Source organism: Mobula hypostoma, chromosome 20 (assembly GCF_963921235.1).
Source record: "Mobula hypostoma chromosome 20, sMobHyp1.1, whole genome shotgun sequence".
Classification (NCBI taxonomy): Eukaryota; Metazoa; Chordata; class Chondrichthyes; order Myliobatiformes; family Myliobatidae; genus Mobula; species Mobula hypostoma.
Genome location: NC_086116.1, coordinates 58,396,966 through 58,422,878, shown reverse-complemented (window position 1 = coordinate 58,422,878; position 25,913 = coordinate 58,396,966). Strand labels below are relative to the sequence as shown.

Here is a 25,913-nt window from a genome sequence, read left to right as displayed (position 1 = left end):
GAATATATTCAGAAGCTGTCCTTGAGCTTGGTGGTACAGATTTGCAGGATATCATATATTCTGCTTCAGAGATGGGAAAAGAGAGAATGTCCAAGGTGGGAGATACCCTTGGATATGTTGGCTGCCCTCCTATGGCATTGGTCAGAATCAGTGGTGAAGAGTCTGGTTTCTGTCATAGACTGGCTGCATTCACAACTCTGAAATCACCTGTGGTCTTGGACAATGCAGCTGCCATACCAAGCTCTGATATATCCAGATACAATGTTTTCTATGGGGTATCTGTAAAAATTGGTGAGCTTCAATGCGGCATGATGAATTATTTTTATTCTTTTATGGGCTGTGGGCATTGCCAGCTAAACCAGCATTTATTGCCCATCCCTTCTTGAACCGCTGCAGTCCCTGAGGTGTAGGCACACCCACAGTGCTGTTAGGGAAGGAATTACATGAATTTGATCCAACAACAATGAAGGAATAGCGATATGTTTCCATGTCAGGATGGTGAGTGACTTGCAGGGTGATTTCCAAGTGGTGATGTCCCAAGGTATCGGCTGTTCTCATCCTTCTGGTTAGTAGTGGTTTTGGGTCTAGAAGGTGCTGCCTTAGGAACTTTGCTTTGCCTTTCTTGGCCAAGTGTTTACATGGCTGGACCAGGACAATTTGCTGGTGGAAGTAGAAGATCTCAACAGGCTCAACCCCAGCCCCACTGGTACAAGGGCGGGGGGGGGGGGTGGGGCTTCATCCTGCTTCCTGAAGTCAATGACTAGCTCTTTTCTTGACATTAAGAAAGTTTTTGTCTTGATACTTTCTGATCTTGAAAGTTTTTCTCTTGAAAGTTTCTGCTCTTTACCTTCTGTCTGTACTCAGTCCCATTATTATTTGGATCCCACCGATGATTGTGGTGTCATCTAATAACTTGTAAACGGAGCTAGAGCAGAATCTGGTCACACAGTCATGAGTGCACAAGGAACAAAGGGAGGAGCTCAGGGTGTAGCCTTGTGGGGCACTGGTGTTCAAAGGTCAGCAGGGACGCGGCAAGTGAAGGAGTGAGTGTGGGGATTGAGGAGGTAAGCTCTTGGGAGTCTTTTTCTGTTGTTTTCACGAGCGGTTGATTAAAAAGCAGTCAGGACCAGCCTTCAACGCATACCTTCAAGATCGGCAGATGTGTGGCATGAAAGGAATTGGTCAATTTATCAGCAATATAATCAAGGTTTGCTCTAGGGGAGCGGCTTTGTTGAGGGAAGTGCCTTGTGAGAAAAGCACAAGCCTTTGACTCGAGAGTCTTCGGCGAGGAGGCTGAAGGAGGAGACTACGCCACAGTTGCAGAGGGTGAGAAGTGGTGAAGAGCTGACAGGTAAACTGATTCAGTGCGATGCTTACTTGATGTGGGAGGTCAGGGACACCGATGGTGCCTCTGGCTGCTACAACTGTGTGTAAAGGGTTTCTTCTTCTATGTTGCTGCTAAGGCTAATAAAGTGGCTTCTTTGTTATGTTCTAATAAAATGGCTTCTCTGTAATGTTAACTGCGAGCTGAGTGAGCCTGAGGCTTACCAGGAGGCTACATTGTAGTGGCCATCGTCCGGGTTTGGATCCTGTGGAAGCTGTGTGATCACCCTCTTTAAATTATGCATGCTGCGGGGGCGGAAAGCTGGTGTGCCTCTGAGGGATTGCTGGTTATTACTGCATGCGTGTTGGGTGGGGTGGCTGTTGGTACCCCAGAGGTCCTTGTTCGAGTTCAGACTAGCGCTGACGAGTTGGTGGTGGGACTGCCTGTGTCTATTGGTGCCCCAGGTGAGATGGGACCATGGGCTGTCCATACTGTTAGGAGAGAGAGGGAAAAGTGGGCTGATTCGGAGGTAGTGTCTGCGAATAAATGTTCCAGCTATGGCAGGCTCCGCCTGGTTTTTGGGACAATGTCCACCACTAAAGGGGCGGAGGCGTACGAGACATGGGCGGAGCGGATCTCTCAGTTGTTAGATGAGTGGCAGTGCTCAGTCGAGGGAGAGTGACAGGGATTGGTTGGAAGTTTGGATAGACGGGCTGTTGACATTGTCAAAACCATCAGGTTCAATTACTCTGTAGTGACAGCGGCCAGTTATCTGAAAGCGGGGAAAAATGCTTTTGGTTTGACTGGAAGTAAAATGCAGCACCTGGGGGGCTTTCCATACAGAAGGTAAGGAGATTGATGGAAAGTTTTCAGGGTATCTACTCTGGCTAGGGGGGCAGATAAATTGCTTGCAGTGCCAGAGGGATCATTTAAGGAGATCAGCCCCTCCCTCAATTGTTCAGCTGATCGGAGAGGTGTTGGGAAACTTAGTGGAGGCCCAGTGGGGGAACGGCTTGGGGTCTCTGGGGGAGCACATTCCCAGCAATGTACCAATGAACTCCTGAAAGGAACAGACCCTATTCCTGAAGGCTTAGAGGGACCACACCCCCATGTGTCGTTACAGATAGATGGAAGCTATGCTAAAGCCATCCTCGACACCAGGGCGCAGGCCAAGTTATTATACAGTTTGTTTGACAACCGGTATGTGAAGCATTTACCCTTGACAACATTAAGGGCACTGAAGATTTGGGGTACCAGTGCCAGTGATTATCCAGACGACGGTTACTGGTCAGTGAAACTGGAGTTCTTGGAGGCCAAGGTGGGGGTGTCTGAGGTTCATGAATCATTAGTGCTGATGTGTCTGGACACTGTTGAGACGGGCGGCGTTTCGATTCTGGAGGGGACCAACATCCCGCTGGTGAGGAGGTGCACGGGGGCCTGCCAGGAGGAGGCGGGTGAGAGCTGTTCGGGGGCATTGTCTGTGCACCCAGAGTTTCGAGCTGCTTGTGAGGACGTGTGTAGCAGCATGGGGCCAGTACCGAATTTAAACGAGAGCCGGTGGTGGTATAGCCTGGGGGAAGTATCTGAGGGTGAGACCCTCTTAGTGGACGCTCCGAAATACCACGAGGGAGGGGAGTTGACCGCTGAAGACACCTCGGTGAGAGAGAGGAAGCGGCGACTGGCCCCTGCAGCCGTGGAAGAGGAAGGCAGCGTGTGTGTGGATTATAGGACTCTGAACAGGCGCACTGTCATTGACCAGTATACGGTCCTGAGGGCCGAAGACGCGATGGTCTGTCTGAGTGGTGCGACCTGGTTTAATGCGCTGGATCTGAGGAGTGGACGTTGCTAGATCCTGATGAGTGAGGCCGACAAAGAGAAGATGGCCGTTATAGGTCCCCAGGGATTCTTCCGGCCCGAAAAGATGCCACAGGGCATATCCCGGAGCCCTTGCAACCTTCCCGTGGGGCATGGGGAAGACCATGGGGGATGTGGACTTGTTTGGAGTTTTGGCGTATCTGGATGATCGCCTAGGGTTTGGATTCGCCTTGGGGGACGATGACACGAGGCGAGTGCCGGACCTCGGGCGACAAAGAGTTAAAGAATTAATACTTGTTTTGAACAAGTGCCAGGTCTGGAGAAGGATGCAGTTTCTGTGTGCTCTGTGTTCAGCTGTGGAATTCTATGATAATTCTTGGATATTAGATTAGACTAGATTAGATTCAACTTTATTGTCATTGTGCCAAGTACAGATACAAAGCCAATGAAATGCAGTTGGCATCTAAGCAGAAATGCAAAGAATAGTGTTAGTTACAAAATAACTGTGAATAAAAAGTAAGTGCTACAGCACACAAATATAAAAGTACTGAGACAGTACAATATGGGTGCAATACTGCTTAGCGCTGTGATGTGAGGTTCAGCAGGGTCACAGCCTCAGGGAAGAAGCTCTTCCTGTGCCTGCTGGTGCGGGAGTGGAGGCTCCTGTAGCGCCTACCGGATGGGAGGGGAGTAAAAAGTCCATGGTTAGGGTGAGATGCATCCCTGATAATGCTTTTCGCCCTGCCCAGGCAGCGTTTATGGTAGATTCACCAGGGACGATGGCAAAGTGAGGCGCCCTTAGAATCTGCTGCGTGTGGCTACCCTCCCTTGCAGAAGGGAGGGAGGGGGGAAAGCAACAGAGGGGAAGTGTAAAATGTGGAGTAGTTTTTGGCAGTCGGAGTTTGCTGCAATCTGAGAGAAATGACCCGACATACCGGTTGAACTTCCTGGTGTTGGAACAGACATGGACTTGGGGCTGGAAACCCAGGTCGTCAATCGGAATGAGACACTGGGGAGAGAGGGGGTTTGCACCGTGAACTGAGCGCTCAGAAATGCAGGCCGGGGACTGAGTGCTGCACTTTTTGGGACAAACCTTGAAGACTTAGAGTCCATGCTCGTTAACATGGCGATGGAGAACAGAGGCCCAGGGCTTTTCTGGAGGAGAACTGAAGAGGAAGGACGTGCTGGACGCGCTCTGGTCGACCACCGGGGTTGGTCCCAGGCGGCGGGTCGAGGGAGTCGGAGGAGATCGACTGGTGAACAAAGACCCCGTTCATTGAGCTCCAACGGTTGTGCACGAAGTGGTTGAACTTTGATAAGTTTGGCGCCTTTTACTTTCCCTTTATATTGTATCTCTATTAATTACATAGTTCCAGTAAGATCTTTAAAGTGTAATCTGTAAGTCTTCCATGGTGTGCTGTCTGTTAATTGGCGATGTGGTGTACATCACACAGCATTCACACAAACTTGATTACCCAGTTTGGCGGGGCGGAAGGTGCTCCTCCCAGACGAAAGCCAGCTGAGCGAGTCTGAGGCTTACCAGGAGGCTACATGTAGAAAGTGTGTCCAGGTTCAGCTCCTGAAGGACCGTGTTGAGGCACTGGAGAAGCAACTGGTTGACCTCAGGTTCATCCGGGAAAACGAGAGTTTTCTGGACAGGAGCTATAGCGAGATTGTTACACCGAAGATACCAGAAGAGAGAATGGGGGGTGACGATGAGGAAGGGTTGGACATTTGGAGTACAGGAGACCCCGGGGGATGTACCTTTTGAAAACAGGTTCACCCTCTTGGAAGCTGTCAGGACAGAAGACACTGCCAGTCTGAGAGGAGGACAGGTCTACAAGTCAAAAATTGGCACTGAAGCAAAGCCAAGGAGACAGACGTCAGGCAGAGCCGTGGTAGTAGGGGATTCCATAGTGAGTGGTACAGAAAGGGGTTTCTGCGGCAACAGGCGGGATTTAAGGATGGTGTGTTGCCTTTGTGTTGAGCACGTGGCCAAGTGGCTGAGGCGTTCGTCTAGTGATCTGAAGGTCGCTAGTTCGAGCCTCAGCTGTGGCAGCGTGTTTGTGTCCTTGAGCAAGGCACTTAACCACACATTGCTCTAGTGTCTGTGCAAGGAGTGGCGCCCCACACAGACTTCCAACTTGCGCCTTGTGAGGCATGAAAATGCCCGACACAGGCCTTTCATGGTCTGAGTCGACGTTCCCTTCCCGTTGCCTCCCTGGTGCCAGGATCCAGGACATGACAGACCAATTGCAGGGCATCCTCAAGGGTAAAGGTGAACAGCCGGAAGTGGTGGTGCATGTCGGCACAAATGACGTCGGGAAGAAGAGGAAAGAAATTCTGCAACGTGACTTCAGGGAACTCGGAAGAATGCGGAAAAGCAGGACCTCCAGGGTGGTTATCTCTGGTTTGTTTCCAGTTCCTTGTGCTAATGAGGGCAGGAACAGCGAGACAGGGGATCTGAATGTGTGGCTGAGGAGCTGGTGCGGGAAGCAGGGATTTAGATTCTTAGACCACTGGGATCTGTTTTGGGGTTAGGATGAATTGTACAAAAGGGACGGGTTGCACCTTAACAGACGGGGGAGCAGCGTTCTGGCAGGCAGGTTTGCCACTGCTACACGGGTGTGTTTAAACTAAAATAGTGGGGGGGAGGAGAGGAAATATAAGGGTGGAGTTAAAGGGAATGAGAGAATAAGAAAAGTTAAGAAAGACAACAGAATTAACGGGGCAGAAAGCTCAGGAAGGGATCGGAGAGTATGGCCAAGTGCAATAGGAATCGATGTGAAAGGTGAGGGGAGTAATGGATTAAAAGTATTATATACGAATGCACGAAGTATAAGAAATAAAGTGGATGAGCTTGAGGCTCAGTTGGAAATTGGCAAGTATGATGTTGTAGGAATAACAGAGACATGGCTGCAAGAGGACCAGGGCTGGGAAATAAATATTCAAGAGTGTACATCCTATCGAAAGGACAGACAGGTTGGCAGAGGGGGTGGGGTGGCTCTGTTGGTGAGGAATGAAATTCAGTCACTTGCGAGGGGGGACATAGAATCAGGAGATGCAGAGTCGGTATGGATAGAACTGAGAAATTGTAAGGGGCAAAAAGACCCTGATGGGAGTTATCTACAGGCCCCCAAACAGTAGCCTAGATATAGGGTGCAAGTTAAATCAAGAGTTAAAATTGGCATGTCGCAAAGGTAATGCTACAGTTGTTATGGGGGATTTCAACATGCAGGTAGACTGGGAAAATCAGGTTGGTACTGGACCCCAAGAAAGGGAGTTTGTGGAATGCCTCAGAGATGGATTCTTAGAGCAGCTTGTATTAGAGCCTACCAGGGAGAAGGCAATTCTGGATTTAGTGTTGTGTAACGAACCGGATTTGATAAGGGAACTCGAGGTAAAGGAGCCATTAGGAGGTAGTGACCATAATATGATAAGTTTTAATCTACAATTTGAGAGGGAGAAGGGAAAATCGGAAGCGTCAGTATTAAAGTTGAACAAAGGGGACTATGGAGCCATGAGGGAGGAGCTGGCCAAAGTTGACTGGAAAGATATCCTAGCAGGGATGACAGTGGAACAACAATGGCAGGTATTTCTGGGAATAATACAGAAGATGCAGGATCAGTTCATTCTAAAGAGGAAGAAAGATTCTAAGGGGAGTAAGAGGCAACCGTGGCTGACAAGGGAAGTCAAGGACAGTATAAAAATAAAAGAGAAGAAGTGTAACATAGCAAAGATGAGCAGGAAGCCAGAGGATTGGGAAACTTTTAAAGAGCAACAGAAGATAACTAAAAAGGCAATACAAGGAGAAAAGATGAGATACAAAAGTAAGCTAGCCAAGAATATAAAGGAGGATAGTAAAAGCTTCTTTCGGTATGTGAAGAGGAAAAAATTAGTTAAGACCAAAGTTGGGTCCTTGAAGACAAAAACGGGTGAATTTATTACGGGGAACAAGGAAATGGCAGACGAGTTAAACAGGTACTTTGGATCTGCCTTCACTAGGGAAGACACAAACAATCTCCCAGATGTAACAGTGGCCAGCGGACCTAGAGGAAATTCACATTAGGCAGAAAATAGTGTTGGATAGACTGATGGGACCGAAGGCTGATAAATCCCCAGGACCTGATGGTCTGCATCCCAGGGTACTTAAGGAGGTGGCTTTAGAAATCATGGACGCATTGGTAATCATTTTCCAATGTTCTATAGATTCAGGATCAGTTCCTGAGGATTGGAGGGTAGCTAATGCTATCCCATTTTTTAAGAAAGGAGGGAGAGAGAAAACAGGGAATAATAGACCAGTTAGCCTGACATCAGTGGTGGGGAAGATGCTGGAGTCAATTATAGAAGATGAAATAGCGGCACATTTGGACAGCAGTAACAGGATCGGTCCGAGTCAGCATAGATTTACGAAGGGGAAATCATGATTGACTAATCTCCTGGAATTTTTTGAGGATGTGACTATGAAAATGGACATAGGAAAGCCAGTGGATGTAGTGTACCTGGACTTTCAGAAAGCCTTTGATAAGATCCCACATAGGAGATTAGTGGGCAAAATTGGAACACATGGTATTGGGGGTAGGGTACTGACATGGATAGAAAATTGGTTAGCAGACAGGAAACAAAGAGTAGGGATTAACGGGTCCCTTTCAGAATCGCAGGCGGTGACCAGTGGGGTACCGCAGGGTTCAGTGCTGGGATTGCAGCTATTTACAATATACATTAATGATTTAGATGAAGGGATGAAAAGTAACATTAGCAAATTTGCAGATGACACAAAGCTGGGTGGCAGTGTGAAATGTGAGGAGGATGTTATGAGAATGCAGGGTGACTTGGACAGGTTAGGTGAGTGGGCAGATGCATGGCAGATGCAGTTTAATGTGGATAAATGTGAGGTTATCCACTTTGGTGGCAAGAACAGGAAGGCAGATTACTATCTGAATGGTGTCAAGTTAGGAAAAGGAGAAGTAGAACAAGATCTAGGTGTCCTTGTTCATCAGTCATTAAGGTACAGCAGGCAGTGAAGAAAGCTAATGGCATGTTGGCCTTCATAACAAGGGGAGTTGAGTATAGGAGCAAAGAGGTCCTTCTGCAGTTGTACAGGGCCCTGGTGAGCAATGTTCCCTCTAATTTTTAGTAGTCAGTGTGCGCAAAAATCTAATGTTGTGCAAATTTTTTTCCTGTGACAAAAGTATGTGTGCACTGAATGCACACATGGCACAGTTTATGTAGGTTTGCAAAATATTTGACATAAAACTGTTCAGAATAACAACAAAATAACATACATATTTAATTCACTAGTTATATTTTCTCTTTCCTGCCTTTGGCATTTACCCATTCTTTGTAAACTCTATCTAGACTAATAGAATTTCCATCCAATCGATAGCTTTTGAATCTCATTAACATATCCAAATGAGATTCACCTAAATGGTTTCTCAGCTTGTTTTTGAGTTGATTCATTAGGCTAAAACCTCACTCACAGTCCGCACTAGACGTAAAAAAGGTTTCCGCAATGTCCATCAGCTGTGCAAGGTCACAAAACTCAAACAACAGGAATTCTGCAGATGCTGGAAATTCAAGCAACACACATAAAAGTTGCTGGTGAACGCAGCAGGCCAGGCAGCATCTCTAGGAAGAGGTGTAGTCGACGTTTCAGGCCGAGACTCTTCATCAGGACTACCTGACGAAGGGTCTCGGCCTGAAACGTCGACTGTACCTCTTCCTAGAGATGCTGCCTGGCCTGCTGCGTTCACCAGCAACTTTGATGTGTGTTGCTTGAAGGTCACAAAACTGTTCATTTTGAAGTACAAATGCCACCATTTGAGCAAAGTTTGAAATCAGCTTGGATTTAATTTTTTCTTGCACGGAAAATTTGAAATCATTAAACTGACTAACTTTTACAGTATTTTCAGCTAGAAAATCATGATATTTTAGACATAAGGTATTAACTTGTTCATCGCCAAATGTGAAGTCACAATCTGCAATTGCAGAGAAATGAAAAGCTGACCATTCTTGTACCTCATCTTCAGGAAACCTTTCTTCTAAATGAACCCAAAGACTATTTTAAAAGTCAACAGCGAACTTGTATCTACTGTGAAGTTTTCTTCACGTTGTTGGCTTAACAAAACTTTAACTTTGTCACTCCATGAAACATTGTCTCCCAGATACTGCTTTCTTATCTTGTTAATTTTGCCTCGTGCAACATGAAGTGAATCAATCGGTGTCAGGCCACTCTTTTGCAAAACCTTGCACAGTGCAGCCAGTACATCAAAGACATCACTTAAAACCTGTAAAGCTACTTTGTATGTGATGTTTATCAATTTCTTGTGACAGTATTTAGCCACAGGGTCATTTGACTGATCTTCTTCAAAGTATGTGATCAGTGCCTCATAATTTTTTATTATTGCCTGCAATGCAAAGTGTCTAGATAACCATCTGACTTCATTAAGAGTTCTGAAAGCAACACTTCATTTTCAGAAGTCTCCACAATTTCTTTAAATTCGCATCTTTTAACTGCAGATCGAGAAAACATTGTATAGATTGTTCTCATCAAAGTTTCAATGTCTCTGATTAACTTCACTTCTTTCCTTGCATCGCAAATCCCCAGATCTTCACGGTGTGCTACACAGTGTTGCTGAACTAAGTGTGGAATGTCTTGTTTAAGCCTTGCTGCAACACCATTCACCCTGCCCAACATTACTGACGCTCCATCAGACATAAACATCACCATTTTATGGAGGTCAAGTTTCTTCTCTTCATAAATCTGCCTGATCGCTGAAACAACAGAGGAAGCATCACACGCCTGCAGCTGAACTATTCCGCCAAAAAACATTTTATAAACAGTACAATTTGAGATCCGAATTTGAAGTACAGAATGAGACATTTGTTGACAGATATGTCTGTGCTTTCATCAACTGCTAACGTGTGAAAATCTGCTGATGCTATTTCTTCAAACATGTCTTCTGAACAATATAGTTGATAGTCTCCAGAAATTCAAAGGCATAACTTTTGCTTCGCCAGCTGTCTGGGAGTTGAACATACTTTTCCATATGTTCATTAATGTGTTGTACTGAATGTAAAGAGTTATTCATTTTAACAGCTAACAACACACTGTCGATAAGAACTTTGATCTCCCCTGGCTTTGATTGTTTTTGCTCTCACTCATCTTCACTCAACTGTAGCATGCGTAACACTCCTGTAAGGGGTAATGATGGGTTCTGTTGCCTGAGCTTTTGTACACCGTCCAAATGCGATTTACTTGCCAAATGACGCTTCAAAAAGTCAAGTTTCCAAATATCATCCCACTTCTTTCCAATAGCAAATCCTCCAGCAACTTTCACGTCACGACAGTATAAACAGATAACTCCAGTTTCCGAATCATACATAAATATTTCTCGTAGCTGAACGTTCATGACCTCATGAGCTTTTGGTGTAACAGTTTCTACTATTTTGTTAAGCCATTCAACTTTAAACAAATTTCAAATTCAAGATTCAAGATTCAAAAAACTTTATTGTCATTCTAACCGTACATCAGCTCTGCAGGACAGAGTTAGACAGTGTTTCTCGGGGCAGTGCAATCATAACATAACAAACGCAACATTAAATAATAAACATAACAATAAATAGTAAAACACAACAGCCACATGTCAGTTAAAATCAGTTATAAGTGTCCAGTGCAAGTTAAAAGTGTCCAAAGCAGAGTCAGGTGGAGCAGCTATTTAGCAGTCTGACTGCCTGTGGGAGGAAGCTGTTTAGTAGCCTTGTGCTTTTAGTTTTGATGCTCCTGTAACGTTTGCCTGATGGCAGAAGAACAAACAGTTCATGGAGAGGGTGTGAGGGGTCTTTAATGATGTACCGTGTCTTCTGGAGGCATCGACTCTGAAAGAGGTCTTGGACAGAAGGTAGGGAGACCCCAATAACCTTCTCTACTCCCCTAACCACCCTCTGCAAGGCTTTTTTGTCGACAGCACTGCAACTGGAGTAACACACATCAAAGTTGCTGGTGAGCACGGCAGGCCAGGCAGCATCTCTAGGAAAAGGTGCAGTCGACATTTCAGGCCGAGACCCTTTGTCAGAACTGCAGAAGCGCAGCAGGCCAGGCAGCATCTCTAGGAAGAGGTGCAGTCGACATTTCAGGCCAAGGCTCTTCATCAGGACGAAGGGTCTCGGCCTGATACGTCGACTGCACCTCTTCCTAGAGATGCTGCCTGGCCTGCTGCATTCACCAGCAACTTTGATGTGTGTTGCTTGAATTTCCAGCATCTGCAGAATTCCTGTTGTCTGCAGCTGGAATACCAGGTTGTGATGCAAAAGGTCAGCACACTCTCAACCACGTCTCTGTAGAATGTACTTAAGATGTTAGTGGGGAGTGATGCTTGTTTAAGCTTCCTCAGAAAGTGCAATCTCTGCTGGGCCTGTTTCACAATCCCAGTGGTGTTCTGGACCAGGTGAGATTGTCCGAGATCTGCACCCCAAGGAACTTGATGTTTTCCACTCTCTCCACTGCGGAGCCGCTGATGCTGAGGGGTGTGTGCTCAGGCTGAGACCGTCTGAAATCAACGATCATCTCCTTGGTTTTGGTGACATCAAACATCAAGTTGTTATCCCTGCACCAGCTCTCTAGGTGTTTGACCTCCTCCCCGTACATTGTTTCATCATTTTTGCTGATGAGCCCCACCACTGTGGTATCATCTACAAATTTAATGATCAGGTTCTCCTTGAATCTGGCTGCACAGTCATGTGTTAGCAGTGTAAACAGCAATGGGCTAAGCACACAGCCTTGTGGGGATCCAGTGCTCAGTGTGATGGAGTCAGAGATGTTCCTGCCAACACGGACTGACTGTGGTCTCTCTGTCAAGAAATCCAGAATCCAGTGACACATGGCAGTGCTAAGGCCAAGCAGCGACAGTTTCTCCACTAGTCTCTGCGGGATGATGGTATTGAACGCTGAACTGGAATCAATGAACAGGATTCTGGCATAAGTGTCTTTGTTGTCCAAGTGAGAGAGAACTGTGTGCAGTGTGGTGATATTGCCTCCTCCGTAGAGCGATTTGGACAATAAGCAAACTGCAGAGGATCCAGCGATGAGGGGAAGCTGGCTGTGGTATGAGGCTTGACAAGCCGTTCAAAACATTTCATCACTATGGGGGTCAGGGCAACGGGACGGTGATCATTCAGACAGGCTGCAATTGATTTCTTTGCTACAGGGATGATTGTGCAGGTTTTGAAGCATCTGGGGACAATGGTTTTACTAAGGGAGATGTTGAAAATGTCTGTCAGGACATCTGCTAATACATCAGCACATTCCTTGAGCCCACGTCCAGGGATGTTGTCGGGACCTCCCGCTTTTCGTGGGTTGACCCTGGCAAGGGTCCTCCGTGTTTGCTCTGGATCAATGATTGGAGCCGGCTGGTCAGATGGTAAAAAGGGACTGGCTCTCCCCTTTGCTGTAGTGTTTGATGCTTCGAAGCAGGCAAAGAAATTGTTAAGCCTGTCAGTTCTTTTGCGCTTCACGCCCTTCACTTCTTTTGAATTTGACATAGTGAATCAATATCTTTTTCAATAAAAATTTAGTAAGCTATCTACAGGATTTGAAAGAGATCTTTGTAAACTTTACGATCTGAACACTGTCCGCCAAACATGGCTGCTGCCGTGATGTAGCTGTACAAACCAGAACAGGAAAGGTAAGGTGACATAAATTAGTGACGTGCATTGTGGTATTTGAAAAACAGACTAACTAGTTAACAGAAACAATTAGCTAAAAATATTATTTTCAATAAGTATAATTTTTTTTGGCGTGTGCAATGTTGGCGGGACGATGATGATGTCTTTTTCATGCCTTTACAAGGCGCAGAGCGAGAGGGAGAGACTGTGTGGTGTGCCATTCCTCACACAGACATTTTGCAGTATTTTTCTTTTTTTATTTTAGGTAACTAACCTTTTGTGCGCACATTAATTTCCTTTGTGTGCTGGTTGAAAAACGTGTGTGCGCGCGCACAGGCGCTCAGCTTAGGGGGAACATAGCGTGAGACAGATCATTCTCCAAGTGAGGATCCTCCAACTGGAGCTAATCCTACATCTGCTTCAAGAATAAAACTCACACAGGATCTGAATTTATCAAAATAAACTTAAACAGAAAGCACCAGGAAACCGCATTACAGAGAGCAAGTCACTCGAGAAAAACACAAGAAACTCTTAAACTGTTAATAACTGTTAAACAACAATTATCTAATTCAGGTGCTCTAAGAACCTCGGAGCCCAATGCCCTGATGCCCTGCACAGGCCTGAAGAAGTCACTACAGGATCCCCCTCCCTATAGCTGGCACTCGACGGCCCTGAAGACCTGAAAACTCGAGATCCAGGGAAGACTCGAGAGATCTGGGGACCTGGAGAGGAAGGCATGGGGAATTCAAGAGGCAGGGAGACCTGGGAACCCCAACAGACTGAGATCAAGAAACCTCGGGCGGGGCCGAGAGGGGGGCTTGGGAGTCCCCAAGACGGGGAGGACATTGAAAAACCCTAAACACATTGAATAAGCCTTGGAAACAATCGGAAAAAGAAAACCCTGGGGACATAGAGAAAAGTCCTAGGGAAACCTTGAAACCATGAAACCTGAAACCTAGAAAAGGAAACTTTTCAAATCTTGCTCAGTGATTTATCTTTCACAATTTTTCCAGAGGAAATTAAATTTTACCCATCAAGACAGCATAGACAGGTTTCTTTCATCGCTAAGCTAGCTGGTTCTCTGTAGATCTGTTTAATTTGCTACATGAAAGTTCAATTTTCCCAGTCTGTACCATGACTTCTATCAAGGGGTTAAAAACACTCTTGGTAGGGCCTACTTGTGCATTTGCACACTCCAGCCAGGGATCAGCTTTTGGAGTAGGGCTCTTCCAGAATTTACACGTGCCTTGAGTGTTGAATCAATTGAAAAGCTTGCTTGAAGCGCTCATTTGTTGTGCAGATCTGAGTCATAGGACCACAATGCTGAGAACCTGGGTACTTGTGACTTGAAAAGCCTGGAATGGGTACCAGAGAAACTCAACATAGACTAGAGAAGCTCGGTATGTACTCGGGACTCCCGAAATGTGGAGTCAGGACATGCACTGAGAATAGAAGGCATCCTCTCCTCAAGCCACCAATGTCAAAACATCACTGTTCAAACTTTGCTGGGTCCATTACTTGGCAAGATCCTTTTGTCACGCTGGAGAGTTCATGCATAGGAATTCCAACGGAACATTGTTGCCTCGATGATTCACCCTGACCAATGAATCTCATGGCCAAGATCAGCAGCTGTCTCTGTGCTGGGTCCATCTTTACACTGGTCGAGACTTGCTGTCACCGAGGTTCAGACATGGCCCAAGTGCTGAAGCAGGTTGATATTTCACAGACTCTAATGCGAATATTGTTAAAAGGAAAAAGAAAAACAATAAATGCTAGGTCAAACAGGGCCATTGGCTAAAACACTCAAATGGAAAAGAAGAACTAAGAATAAAATAAATATCGCTAGTCTTCAGAGTCAGCTGACTCCACAGTCCAATTTCTTAGGCAAGGCAGAATGCAGATAACGAAGTGTAGCTATGTCCATGTCCAAGTCTCGACAAAAACTACAACAGAATGAATGGAGTTAAATTCTATTATTGTTAATTTGTGCAGACTCCATGGTGCAACGAGCTTAGGCTTGTTGAACTTAAGGTCTCCATTATCTTGCATAAACAGGTTCAAAGGTTAATTTATTATCAAAGTATGTATCCATATAGAACTCTATCATGCAAGTACAGCAGGCAGTGAAGAAAGCTAATGGCATGCTGGCCTTCATAACAAGGGGAATTGAGTATAAGAGCAAAGCGGTCCTTCTGCAGCTGTACAGGGCCCTGGTGAGACCACACCTGGAGTACTGTGTGCAGTTTTGGTCTCCAAATTTGAGGAAGGACATTCTTGCTATTGAGGGAGTGCAACATAGGTTCACAAGGTTAATTCCCAGGAGGGCGGAACTGTCACATGTCGAAAGATTGGAGCAACTGGGCTTGTATACACTGGAATTTAGAAGGCTGAGAGTGGATCTTATTGAAACATATAAGATTATTAAGGGATTGGACACGCTGGAGGCAGGAAGCATGTTCCCACTGATGGGTGAGTCCAGAACCAGAGGCCACAGTTTAAGAATAAGGGGTAGGCCATTTAGAACGGAGTTGAGGAAAAACTTTTTCAGCCAGAGAGTGGTAGATATATGGAATGCTCTGCCCCAGAAGGCTGTGGAGGCCAAGTCTCTGGATGCTTTCAAGAAAGAGATGGATAGTGCTCTTAAAGATAGCGGAATCAAAGGTTATGGGGATAAAGCAGGAACTGGATACTGATTGTGGATGATCAGCCATGATCACAGTGAATGGCGGGGCTGGCTCGAAGGGCCGAATGGCCTACTCCTGCACCTATTGTCTATTGTCTAAGATTCATCTTCTCTAGATAGCCACGAAACCAAGAAAGAACGTGAAAGTCATTCAAAGAGAAACATCAGACCCCACCTTCCACACAATAAAGAACAGCATCCCCAAACCCCCGCCCGCCCGCACAAGATGGAACTGGAACATCAAACCCCCCAACCCAACCCCATCCCTCCTGCACAACAAGAACCAACCCCCAAACCCTTCCGCTCGCACAACAGAAGGGAAAAGGAACAGGTGAAAAACACAAATTATAGAACCATAAGTCTGAAAAAGTCCACAGTCTCTTAATGCAATAGTCCAATCCATAACTGCAGAGCCACGGTAACATCCTCCAACATCTCCGATACCATCGAAAGAGAGGGACACCACAAGAGGCAGAGTGGCCTACCCGCCTGCCACAGCAAGACACACAACGATAGGTCGCTCACAGACTCCTGCGCAGGCGGTCGGTGCTGAAATCTCACTTGCCTTCAACATTGGCCTCGATGTCTCAACCTTCCTCAACACTTTAATCAGCCAAATTGAATCAAAAATCAGCTCGTGTCCCTAAGTTTCTTTGCATTGATGGAGTGAATTAGTTTTATGCTTTTAAATTGATGGACCTCAGAAATCTAGCAAGGCTGTGAAATAGTGATGCAAAATTTATACAAGGTACGTGTTATTAGAGCAACACACACAAAATGCTGGAGGAACTCAGCAGGCCATGTAGCATCTGTGGAAAAGAGTACAGTCGACATTTTGGGTCAAAGCCCTTCAGCAGGACTGGAGAAAAAAAGCTGAAGAGTGGGTTTAAAAGGTGGGGGAGGTGAGAGAGAAGTATCAGGTGATAGGTGAAACGTGAAGGGTGAGTGATGAAGTAAAGATCTGGGAAGTTGATTGGTGAAAGACTCAGAAGGCCATGGGAAAAAGAAAAGGGAGGAGGAGCACCAGGGGATGGCGATGGGCGGGCAAGGAGATGAAGTGAGAGAGGGACAGGACTTGGGAAATGGTGAAGAAGAGGGCACTACTGGAAGTTTGAGATATCGATGTTCATGCCATCAGGTTGGGGGCTACCCAAATGGAATATAAGGTGTTGTTCCTCCAACCTAAGTGTGGCCTCATCACGACAGTGGAGGAGGCCATGGAGAGACATATCGGAATGGGAAGTGAAATTAAAATGGGTGGCTACTGGGAGATCCCACTTTGTTTCACAGACAGCGCATAGGTGCTCGGCAAAGAGGTCTCCCAATCTATATCGGGGTATACAGGAGGCCACACCGGGAGCACTGGACACAGTATTTGACCTCAACAGACTCACAGGTGAAGTGTTGCCTCACCTGGAAGGACTGTTTAGGGCCTGGATGGTAGTGAGGGAGGAGGTGTAGGGGCAGGTGAAGGACTTGTTCTGCTTGCAAGGGCAAGTGCCAGGAAGGAGATCAGTGGGGAGGGACGAATGGACAGGGGAGTCATGTAGGGAGCAATCCCTGGGGAAAACAGAAAGTGGGTGGGAGGGAGAGATGTGCTTGGTGGTGGATCCCGTTGGAGATGATGGAAGTTTCAGAGAATTATGTGCTGGACACGGGGGCTTGTGGGGTGGTAGCTGAGGACAAGAGGAACCCTGTCCCTGGTAGGGTGGCGGGAGGATGGGGTGAGAGCTGATGTGTGTGAATTGGAATTGTTTGTAATTGAAGATACATGTTATATAATGCACATTGAAGTGGCTGCTCCAGGCTCCGGGTCTGTGGACTCACTTTTGTTCTGAATGCTGTTGCTCCCGTTTACTGTTTGCATGACTTGTGTATTTTTATCTCTCTCTGTGCACTGGGTGTTGGTCATTTTTTTTTAAATTGGGTTCTTCGGGTTTCTTGCTTTGTGGCTGCCTGTAAGCAGATGAGTCATAAGGTTGTATAATTTATACATACTTTGATGATAAATGTACGTTGAACTTTGAATATATAACATTACAGCACAGTACTGGCTCTTCAACTCACAATGTTGTGCTGCCAGTTAACCCACTTTAAGACCAATCTAACCTTTCCCTACATTTTCTATCATCCACGTGCTTATCTAAAAGTGTCTTAAACGCCCCTCATGTATCTATCTCTACCGCCACCTCTGGCAGCATATTCTACACACCCTCCATTCTCTGTGTGAGAAGACTTACTTATGACATCCCTCCTATACTTTCCTCCTATCCTCTTAAAATTAAGCCGGCTTGCATTGTCCATTTCCTTCCTGGGAAAATGTCTCAGATTGTCCACTCTATCTATGCTTCATCGCCTCGCACATCTCTATCAAGTCACCTCTCACCCTCCTTCGTTCCAAAGAGAAGAGCTCCCTCATCTGTGTCACTATTTCTACATAAACCTTACTTCAGTATATATAAAGTCAGAAATTCTAACTGTGCTGGAACCAAAGGAAAGGAATATAACATATGGCAGCTACAGCTACCCACAGTACAGAAAGAACTCATTGGTCTTGAAAGGACGGTACTGCGGTTTCACCAGGGTTAACAACATGAGCTTCCCAGAGTATGAAAGATTCAATGATAAATCATATTAGAAGAGAATTGTAGGATTAGTGGGGAAACATTTTACATTGGTTTTGCAGAGAGTATAAGACTCAATCCAAATCAATCAGAATAGTTAGGAAACATTTCTCCAATGCAAGGGTTGGTAGGAGTATGACTCTCACTTTCAAAATCAGCATTTTCAATTAAAAATGGAGCGGTTTTGCTGGACAACTGTATTCAAGGAGGTGGAGATATGTCAGGTGGATGAAGTTCAGGGACAGATTAGACCTCTTCTCGCTGAGTAGAAAAGAGTCCAATTCAACCTCACTTGGCCATCTGGACTACACGCTCATGCTCTCCCACCACAATCCTGAACTGATAAAATCTGAAAATAGCTTGTAGCAACCCTGCTTTTGAACTGTGATCTCCCTCCAATGTGGACAGTTAAGAAGCCAAATTCCTCACTCCACAGCAACAGTAGGATGTCAATGATCTAACCCACGGTCCCTGTACAAGGGTCAGCTCTGTAAGTGAGCTCTCCAATTGCTCTCATAACCCACCCTTCCCAAATTGCCTACAAATCATTTTTCTCCATCAGTATTTATCCAATTCCCTATCGGAAGTGCCTTCAGTCATCTATTCAAGTTGTGCACTCTGTCCAGGTCCTAACAACCTGATGCATAAAAGCTAATATGCTTTCCACAGAAATATCAGCAAAGTCCACTTCCTGCCTTGAGAGCAAGAATTGAGCTCACTTTAGAATGTATTTGGTAAGTGTTCTTGTTTCTTCAATTATGTGAAGAAAAAAAGGATGACAGGAGTGAAGGTAGGACCGATTAGAGATAAAGGTGGGAAGATGTGCCTGGAGGCTGTGGAAGTGAGCGAGGTCCTCAATGAATATTTCTCTTCGGTATTCACCAATGAGAGGGAACATGATGATGGTGAGGACAATATGAGTGAGGTTGATGTTCTGGAGCATGTTGATATTAAGGGAGAGGAGGTGTTGGAGTTGTTAAAATACATTAGGACAGATAAGTCCCCGGGGCCTGACGGAATATTCCCCAGGCTGCTCCACGAGGCGAGAGAAGAGATTGCTGAGCCTCTGGCTAGGATCTTTATGTCCTCGTTGTCCACAGGAATGGTACCGGAGGATTGGAGAGAGGCAAATGTTGTCCCTTCGTTCAAAAAAGGTAGTAGGGATAGTCCGGGTAATTACAGACCAGTGAGCCTTACGTCTGTGGTGGGAAAGCTATTGGAAAAGATTCTTAGAAATAGGATCTATGGGCATTTAGAGAATCATGGTCTGATCAGGGACAGTCAACATGGCTTTGTGAAGGGCAGATCGTGTCTAACAAGCCTGATAGAGTTCTTTGAGGAGGTGACCAGGCATATAGATGAGGGAAGTGCAGTGGATGTGATCTATATGGATTTTAGTAAGGCATTTGACAAGGTTCCACAGGGTAGACTTATTCAGAAAGTCAGAAGGCATGGGATCCAGGGAGTTTGGCCAGGTGGATTCAGAATTGGCTTGCCTGCAGAAGGCAGAGGGTGGTGGTGGAGGGAGTACATTCGGATTGGAGGATTGTGGCTAGTGGTGTCCCACAAGGATCTGCTGTGGGACCTCTACTTTTCGTGATTTTTATTAACCACCTGGATGTGGGGGTAGAAGGGTGGGTTGGCAAGTTTGCAGATGACACAAAGGTTGGTGGTGTTGTAGACAGTGTAGAGGATTGTCAAAGACTGCAGAGAGACATTGATAGGATGCAGAAGTGGGCTGAGAAGTGGCAGATGGAGTTCAAACTGGAGAAGTGTGAGGTAGTACACTTTGGAAGGACAAACTCCAAGGCAGAGTACAAAGTAAATGGCAGGATACTTGGTAGTCTGGAGGAGCAGAGGGATCTGGGGGTACATGTCCACAGATCCCTGAAAGTTGCCTCACAGGTGGATAGGGTAGTTAAGAAAACTTATGGGGTGTTAGCTTTCATAAGTCCAGGGACTGGGTTTAAGAATCACGATGTAATGATGCAGCTCTATAAAACTCTGGTTGGGCCACACTTGGAGTACAGTGTCCAGTTCTGGTCGCCTCACTATAGGAAGGATGTGGAAGCATTGGAAAGGGTACAGAGGAGATTTACCAGGATGCTGCCTGGTTTAGAGAGTATGCATTATGATCAGAGATTAAGGGAGCTAGGGCTTTACTCTTTGGAGAGAAGGAGGATGAGAGAAGACATGATAGAGGTGTACAAGATAATAAGATGAATAGATAGAGTGGAAAGCCAGCGCCTCTTCCCCAGGGCTCCACTGCTCAATACAAGAGGACATGGCTTTAAGGTAAGGGGTGGGAAGTTCAAGGGGGATATTAGAGGTAGGTTTTTTACTCAGAGAGTGGTTGGTGTGTGGAATACGCTGCCTGAGTCAGTGGTGGAGGCAGATACACTAGTGAAGTTTAAGAGACTACTAGACAGGTATATGGAGGAATTTAAGGTGGGGGCTTATATGGGAGGCAGGGTTTGACGGTCGGCACAACGTTGTGGGCCGAAGGGCCTGTACTGTGCTGTACTGTTCTATGTTCTATGATCTGTGTTCTTATCGATTTTGATTTTCTTTCTTGTTTCTTTTTAGGACTTTGATGGAAGTGTGATTGAGCTGAGAGACTAGCAGAAGGTCAACGGCAGAGTGTGAAAGGATGGCCAACTTAGTAACTACTTGCATAATTCGATACAATGACAAGCCACACTGCTTTGGAATATTGCTTCTGCTTTCAGTGCTCTCAGTTCTCAGTGTATCCCTATTCTCAGCCTATTACAAAGCAAATAATATGTCAATATTATTTGGGAAGAATGACTTCAAGCCGCTGGAAAACATGACCATTGTGATGAGCACCATTAAAACTCCAAAGTGTGATGAGAATGAATCACTCAAAGCCATCAGATCATCCAAAGGCATGTGGACAATACACCCGATGGGGAGGCTTGGTAATCAGATGGGACAATATGCAACATTATTTGCTTTGGCCAGATTAAACAAAAAGCAAGCCTACATTTCCCCAGAAATGGCCAAATTCCTGTCTCAGAACTTCAAGATTACACTTCCCACTCTCCAGAAAGAGGTTAAGCAGAACATTAAATGGAAAAACTACCACCTGTCTGACTGGATGGAAGACAAGTATAAAAATATCACAGGAGATTATATTAATTTTGTGGGATATCCATGTTCTTGGACATTCTACCACCATATCCGGAATGAAATCCTTCAGGAATTTTCTTTTCATGAGTTCGTCACAGAAGAAGTCAACTTGTATTTACGGAAAATAACAGCATCACGTCAAAATGTTACATACATTGGTGTTCACGTTCGAAGAGGAGATTACGTGCATGTTATGCCCAACGTGTGGAAAGGTGTGATTGGAGATAAAAAATATTTGGAACAAGCCATGTCCTACTTCAGGAATAAATACAAGGATGCTGTCTTCATAGTGGTAAGCAATGGAATTGATTGGTGTCAGAAGAATATAGATGTCTCCAAAGGCGATGTCTATTTCTCAGGAGATGGAAATGAATCAAATCCACACAAGGACTTTGCCATTCTTGCCCACTGTAATCACACCATAATGACCATTGGCACATTTGGCTTCTGGGGTGCTTACCTTGCTGGTGGGGATACTGTCTACCTTACAAACTTCACTTTGCCCAACTCACCCTTCCTAAGAGTGTTTAAGTATGAGGCAGCCTTCCGGCCAGAGTGGATGGGGATTAATGCTGATCTTTCACCTCTTCTGGTCAAGGCGCCTTAATGTTTAAACAACAGTATTTCAGGCGGAGTTTCATCCGAAAACAAGACAAGTTTAAAAGAAAAGCAAGAAATGAAGTTTATGCCTCTCTTCCTCAGTTCTCCCATTATGCTCTTCCTGGGTCCACAAGCCAATCCAATCAGTTATGTCAAGCATTTACATTTTATCCTTCTTAATTTCTTATATTTAATAAACACACAGAATTTATTCATCTATGCCATGCAATAATTCAATTATGACATCCTGTGGTAACTATTTTGTTGCTAAAGTGATTTAGAATTACAGAATTATCCATGATCTAACCCATGGTCCCTGTACAAGGGTCAGCTCTGTAAGTGAGCTCTCCAATTGCTCTCATAACCCACCCTTTCCCAACTGCCCACAAATCATTTTTCTCCATCAGTATTTATCCAATTCCCTATCGGAAGTGCCTTCAGTCATCTGTTCAAGTTGTGCACTCCATCCAGAGCCCAACAACCTGATGCATAAAAAGTCCCCACTGAGATATTCCTCAGACTAAAGAGAATTAATGGGAGGTGATCAATAGGTTCAATAGGTACATTTAATGTCAGAGAAATGTATACAATATACATCCTGAAGTTCTTTTTCTTCGCAAACATCTACAAAAACAGAGGAATGCCCCCAGAGAATGAATGACAGTTAAATGTTAGAACCCCAAAGCCCCCCAGCTCCCCCCTCCCACACATAAGCAGCAGCAAAGCATTGACCCCCCTTCCCCAACCAGCAAAAAAAAGCATCAGCACCCCCCACCGAGCACTCAAGCGTGCAGCAAAGCACCAATAAACACACAGACTTGCAGTACCCCAAAGACTACTCGTTCACCCGGTATTCGACATACCACAGGCTCTCTCTCTCCCTAATAAGGGAAAAAGAGATGTCCCCATTTCACAGCAAGAGGGGAGACATAACAAAACAACCTGTTGGTTTACAGATGCTAAAAGTCTGTTGCGTCGCTTTTTCCGAGCCCTGTTCCCAAAGATCTCAGGTCCCTGGGCACACAGCCAACAGCCAGCTCGCTGCTTTCGATCTTCCGTGTACTCCCACGACACACCAGTTTTCTGCGATGGCACTGACCTCGAATCTGCCCACCTCCAGAGCCACGAAAATCCGGCACCGTGAAGGCACGCTACTCTTCCAGGCAGTGTCTTTGGTATATTGAAAACCGGCCAGTCATGGGGCCCTGAGAGCAGGTCCCATTCCTGCAAAGAACCAAAGTCAGCGTGTATCTCCAAGTCTGGGTCTTCAAAAGAACCCTGAAAGGGGAAAAAAGAGATACTAAAGATAGAAATAGAACTGTTTCAACATTATAAGAAAATGTTGAGAGTCAAAGAGAAACGGTAGGAAAGTTACTAACTGAAGTGTGTGTGTTGTTCCTCTCTGCGCCTTGTGGCTCATCGGGCAGTGCCCTTGCCATTGTCTGATTTTCATGAGACTGAGTTACAGCTCGACGCTCAACTCGGCACAGATGGAAAGCATGCAAGGAGCCAGCCAGATTTGAAACTGGGACTATTCACCTCAGAGTCCGGTGCAGATGCCACTACGCCAGCAGCCCGCATTTGTTACTTACTACTTAGTAAATATTTCTCAAAGTAATTCATGCTCATAATTGATTTTTAGTGTGCAGGTTAACACATCCGCCATTCCATCTATTACAAACTATCCCAGAGTGTGCAGATCACCTTACTGACAGCAAGCAGCATTTATGAGGTCACAGCGTTATATGTTGGTAGAAATGCCAGGGTATTGTGTAAATAACCTGGTGCTGGTTTGCGGACTGGCTGACACTTCTTGGTGTTGAATGGATGACTTTGAGTAAGCTGGAAAGAGAGGTTGGTGGTCAGTAATGGAAACCAAACTTTTTTTTAAACGATCAATTGAAGGTGGCAGTGAATTCCATCACTAACGCCTGCCTTCACTGGGAGATGGTTGTGTGAGATAGGGAAAGAATGGTTGATGATCAGGACCTCAGATCTGATATCAAACTCTTGGTCTACCTGATAGCAATGATTCCTGACCTCCCATAAGCTTCTGCGACCTGGACTACATCTGAAGGCACTGAAAAACACAACACAAACTCCTGAAAGTACTCAGGAATGACAAGACAACTAACATCAGTGTTAACTCCATGGTCACTCGGCAATGTTGGGCAGACTGTATTGCTCATTTGCTCAATTCCTGAAATCCCACTTTAATCAAAGCTCTGTTATGGAGATCACCAGATGAACAGAGGATGAGATTCTAAGATGTGCTCAAAGCTTCCTCGAAATATGAAATAAACCCAGGGACTCCTGTGTACTCCAAGATAAGAAGCATTTGGGAAGATATTGGAAACCTTGAGGCCAAGTACCAGTAAGCGCTTTCAGATGCAGTATAGATGGCAGCAACACAGACAACCTCGTAGTCACCCAAACCCACCCATTTGCTCTAACAGTCTCCAATGGCTTCCACATTGACCTCATTAGCCACCTCAGAACCCATAGAACCAGAGTGGAAACCAATCATCCTCTATCCCAAGCAGCTACCTAAGATTGGGAAACAGCGGTCAGACATAAAAGTTGAGTAAATCTACTCCTTTTGATGCACTTGGAAGTCCATAAAAGAAATCAAGGCTTAAAGAATAGAACATATAGAGAGCAGTATAGCACAGGAACAGGCCCATACATCAGAGTTTTGACCCAGATGTTGGCAGTTCCTTACTACCTACAGATGACACTCAACTCATTGAATCCTCCACCAACTTGTTGCTGAAAAGGCTTCACTAGTCGTACAATGGTCCTTTCATTACCAATTACTGCCTCCAATTTTGGTTACCAAATTATGTGAAAGTGTGTTCATAAAGGATTAAAATTCACTTTGAATAGAGCTTGGAATACAATTGGAGGTGGGAGTAATGGAGGAAGGGGAGAGCAATTGAAGGATGCATGAGGAAGTGAGCAATTCCACGTTCACAGCCAGCTGAGCAGAATGGTAGCTAAGCAAACAGCAGCACAAGAAAAAACACTCCAAATATTTAGCCTGAAAGGAATTTTTTCATAATCAAAAGCAGAAGAGGTAACCCACCTCTTTGGTCTGTTGGACGAATGTACAGGTCAACTGCAGACAGAGGAGCTCAAAGATAATCTTCTGCCCCATGATCAGCAAGGGAACAAGGGCCAGCTAGTATAATGGAAGTTAGAGTCATGCTTCAGACTATCTTCTGAAAAACACCAGCCATCTGAGTAATATTTTGGTTCAAGTTAGTGTCAGCAGTTACTGAAAGGCTGATATTTAGTCCATTTTTTAAAATTATTTTCTTAGCTATCAGAAATAGCTTTACTTTTTAGTTGGACATATAGGGTCACTGGAAAAGCAGAATTTATTACATGTGGTCTAACAGATAGGAGTGGACTTTCAACCAATGGAAAAGCTTTAATCATAGAGTGAAATTAAAGATTGATTTATGGTTTTCATTTGCTAACTTTTGAATAAAGCACATTACCAATTCATGTCTGGCTTTGTGTGTGAATCTTTGAGAACTAGAGAGTTCATAATACTCACTGCAGAAAGGCAAAGCATTTCCCAATCCATTTTTCTTGGTCACAGTAACTTTCGACGTTAAGGACAGTGTTGGCAAACAGCAGATTGTAAGAGATTTGGAGACAGATTGAGAGGGTAATTTTTGACACTGAACCCTAAACTGAAGTTTTAAAATTATTTTTGGTTTTATTAAAAAGGACTTCATCAGGGCAAAATTATTTGAATCAAGCTGCTCTTTCCAGTTAGAATAGATAGTCAATAGACAGAAGGAAGGGTGAAAAGACTTGCTCTTTATACATTCTTGGGTTATGGATATCACAAACAACATCAACATTTATTGTCCATCCTTGAGTTGAGATTGTTATGCGTTAAGCCCATTGAAGAGGTTGGAACCACATTTAAATCAGACTTAGTAAACATGGCAGGTTTCCTTTTGGCTTTAAGCTAATCCGTGTTTTATTGTCATTATCACCAGAACTAGCTTTTTTATTACAGATTTGTTTAGTTACTGAT

The 25,913-nt window shown here is 45.0% G+C and overlaps 1 protein-coding gene across 2 annotated transcripts; it reads left to right on the top strand.

Annotated features, from left to right (window-relative positions):
• The first annotated feature begins 1,005 nt into the window (after window positions 1-1,005).
• LOC134359567 (galactoside alpha-(1,2)-fucosyltransferase 2-like) lies at window positions 1,006-25,358 on the top strand. Of its 2 annotated transcripts, none has more exons than XM_063073027.1 (2): window positions 1,006-1,064; window positions 20,696-25,358. In XM_063073027.1, the coding sequence occupies exon 2, from the start codon at window positions 20,760-20,762 to the stop codon at window positions 21,864-21,866; it is 1,107 nt and encodes a 368-aa protein (XP_062929097.1). In that variant the 5' UTR covers window positions 1,006-1,064; window positions 20,696-20,759; the 3' UTR covers window positions 21,867-25,358. The 2 variants fall into 2 exon arrangements, with proteins under 2 accessions (XP_062929097.1, XP_062929096.1); XM_063073026.1 differs by lacking the exon at window positions 1,006-1,064 and adding an exon at window positions 1,071-1,351.
• The last annotated feature ends 555 nt before the right edge of the window (window positions 25,359-25,913 follow it).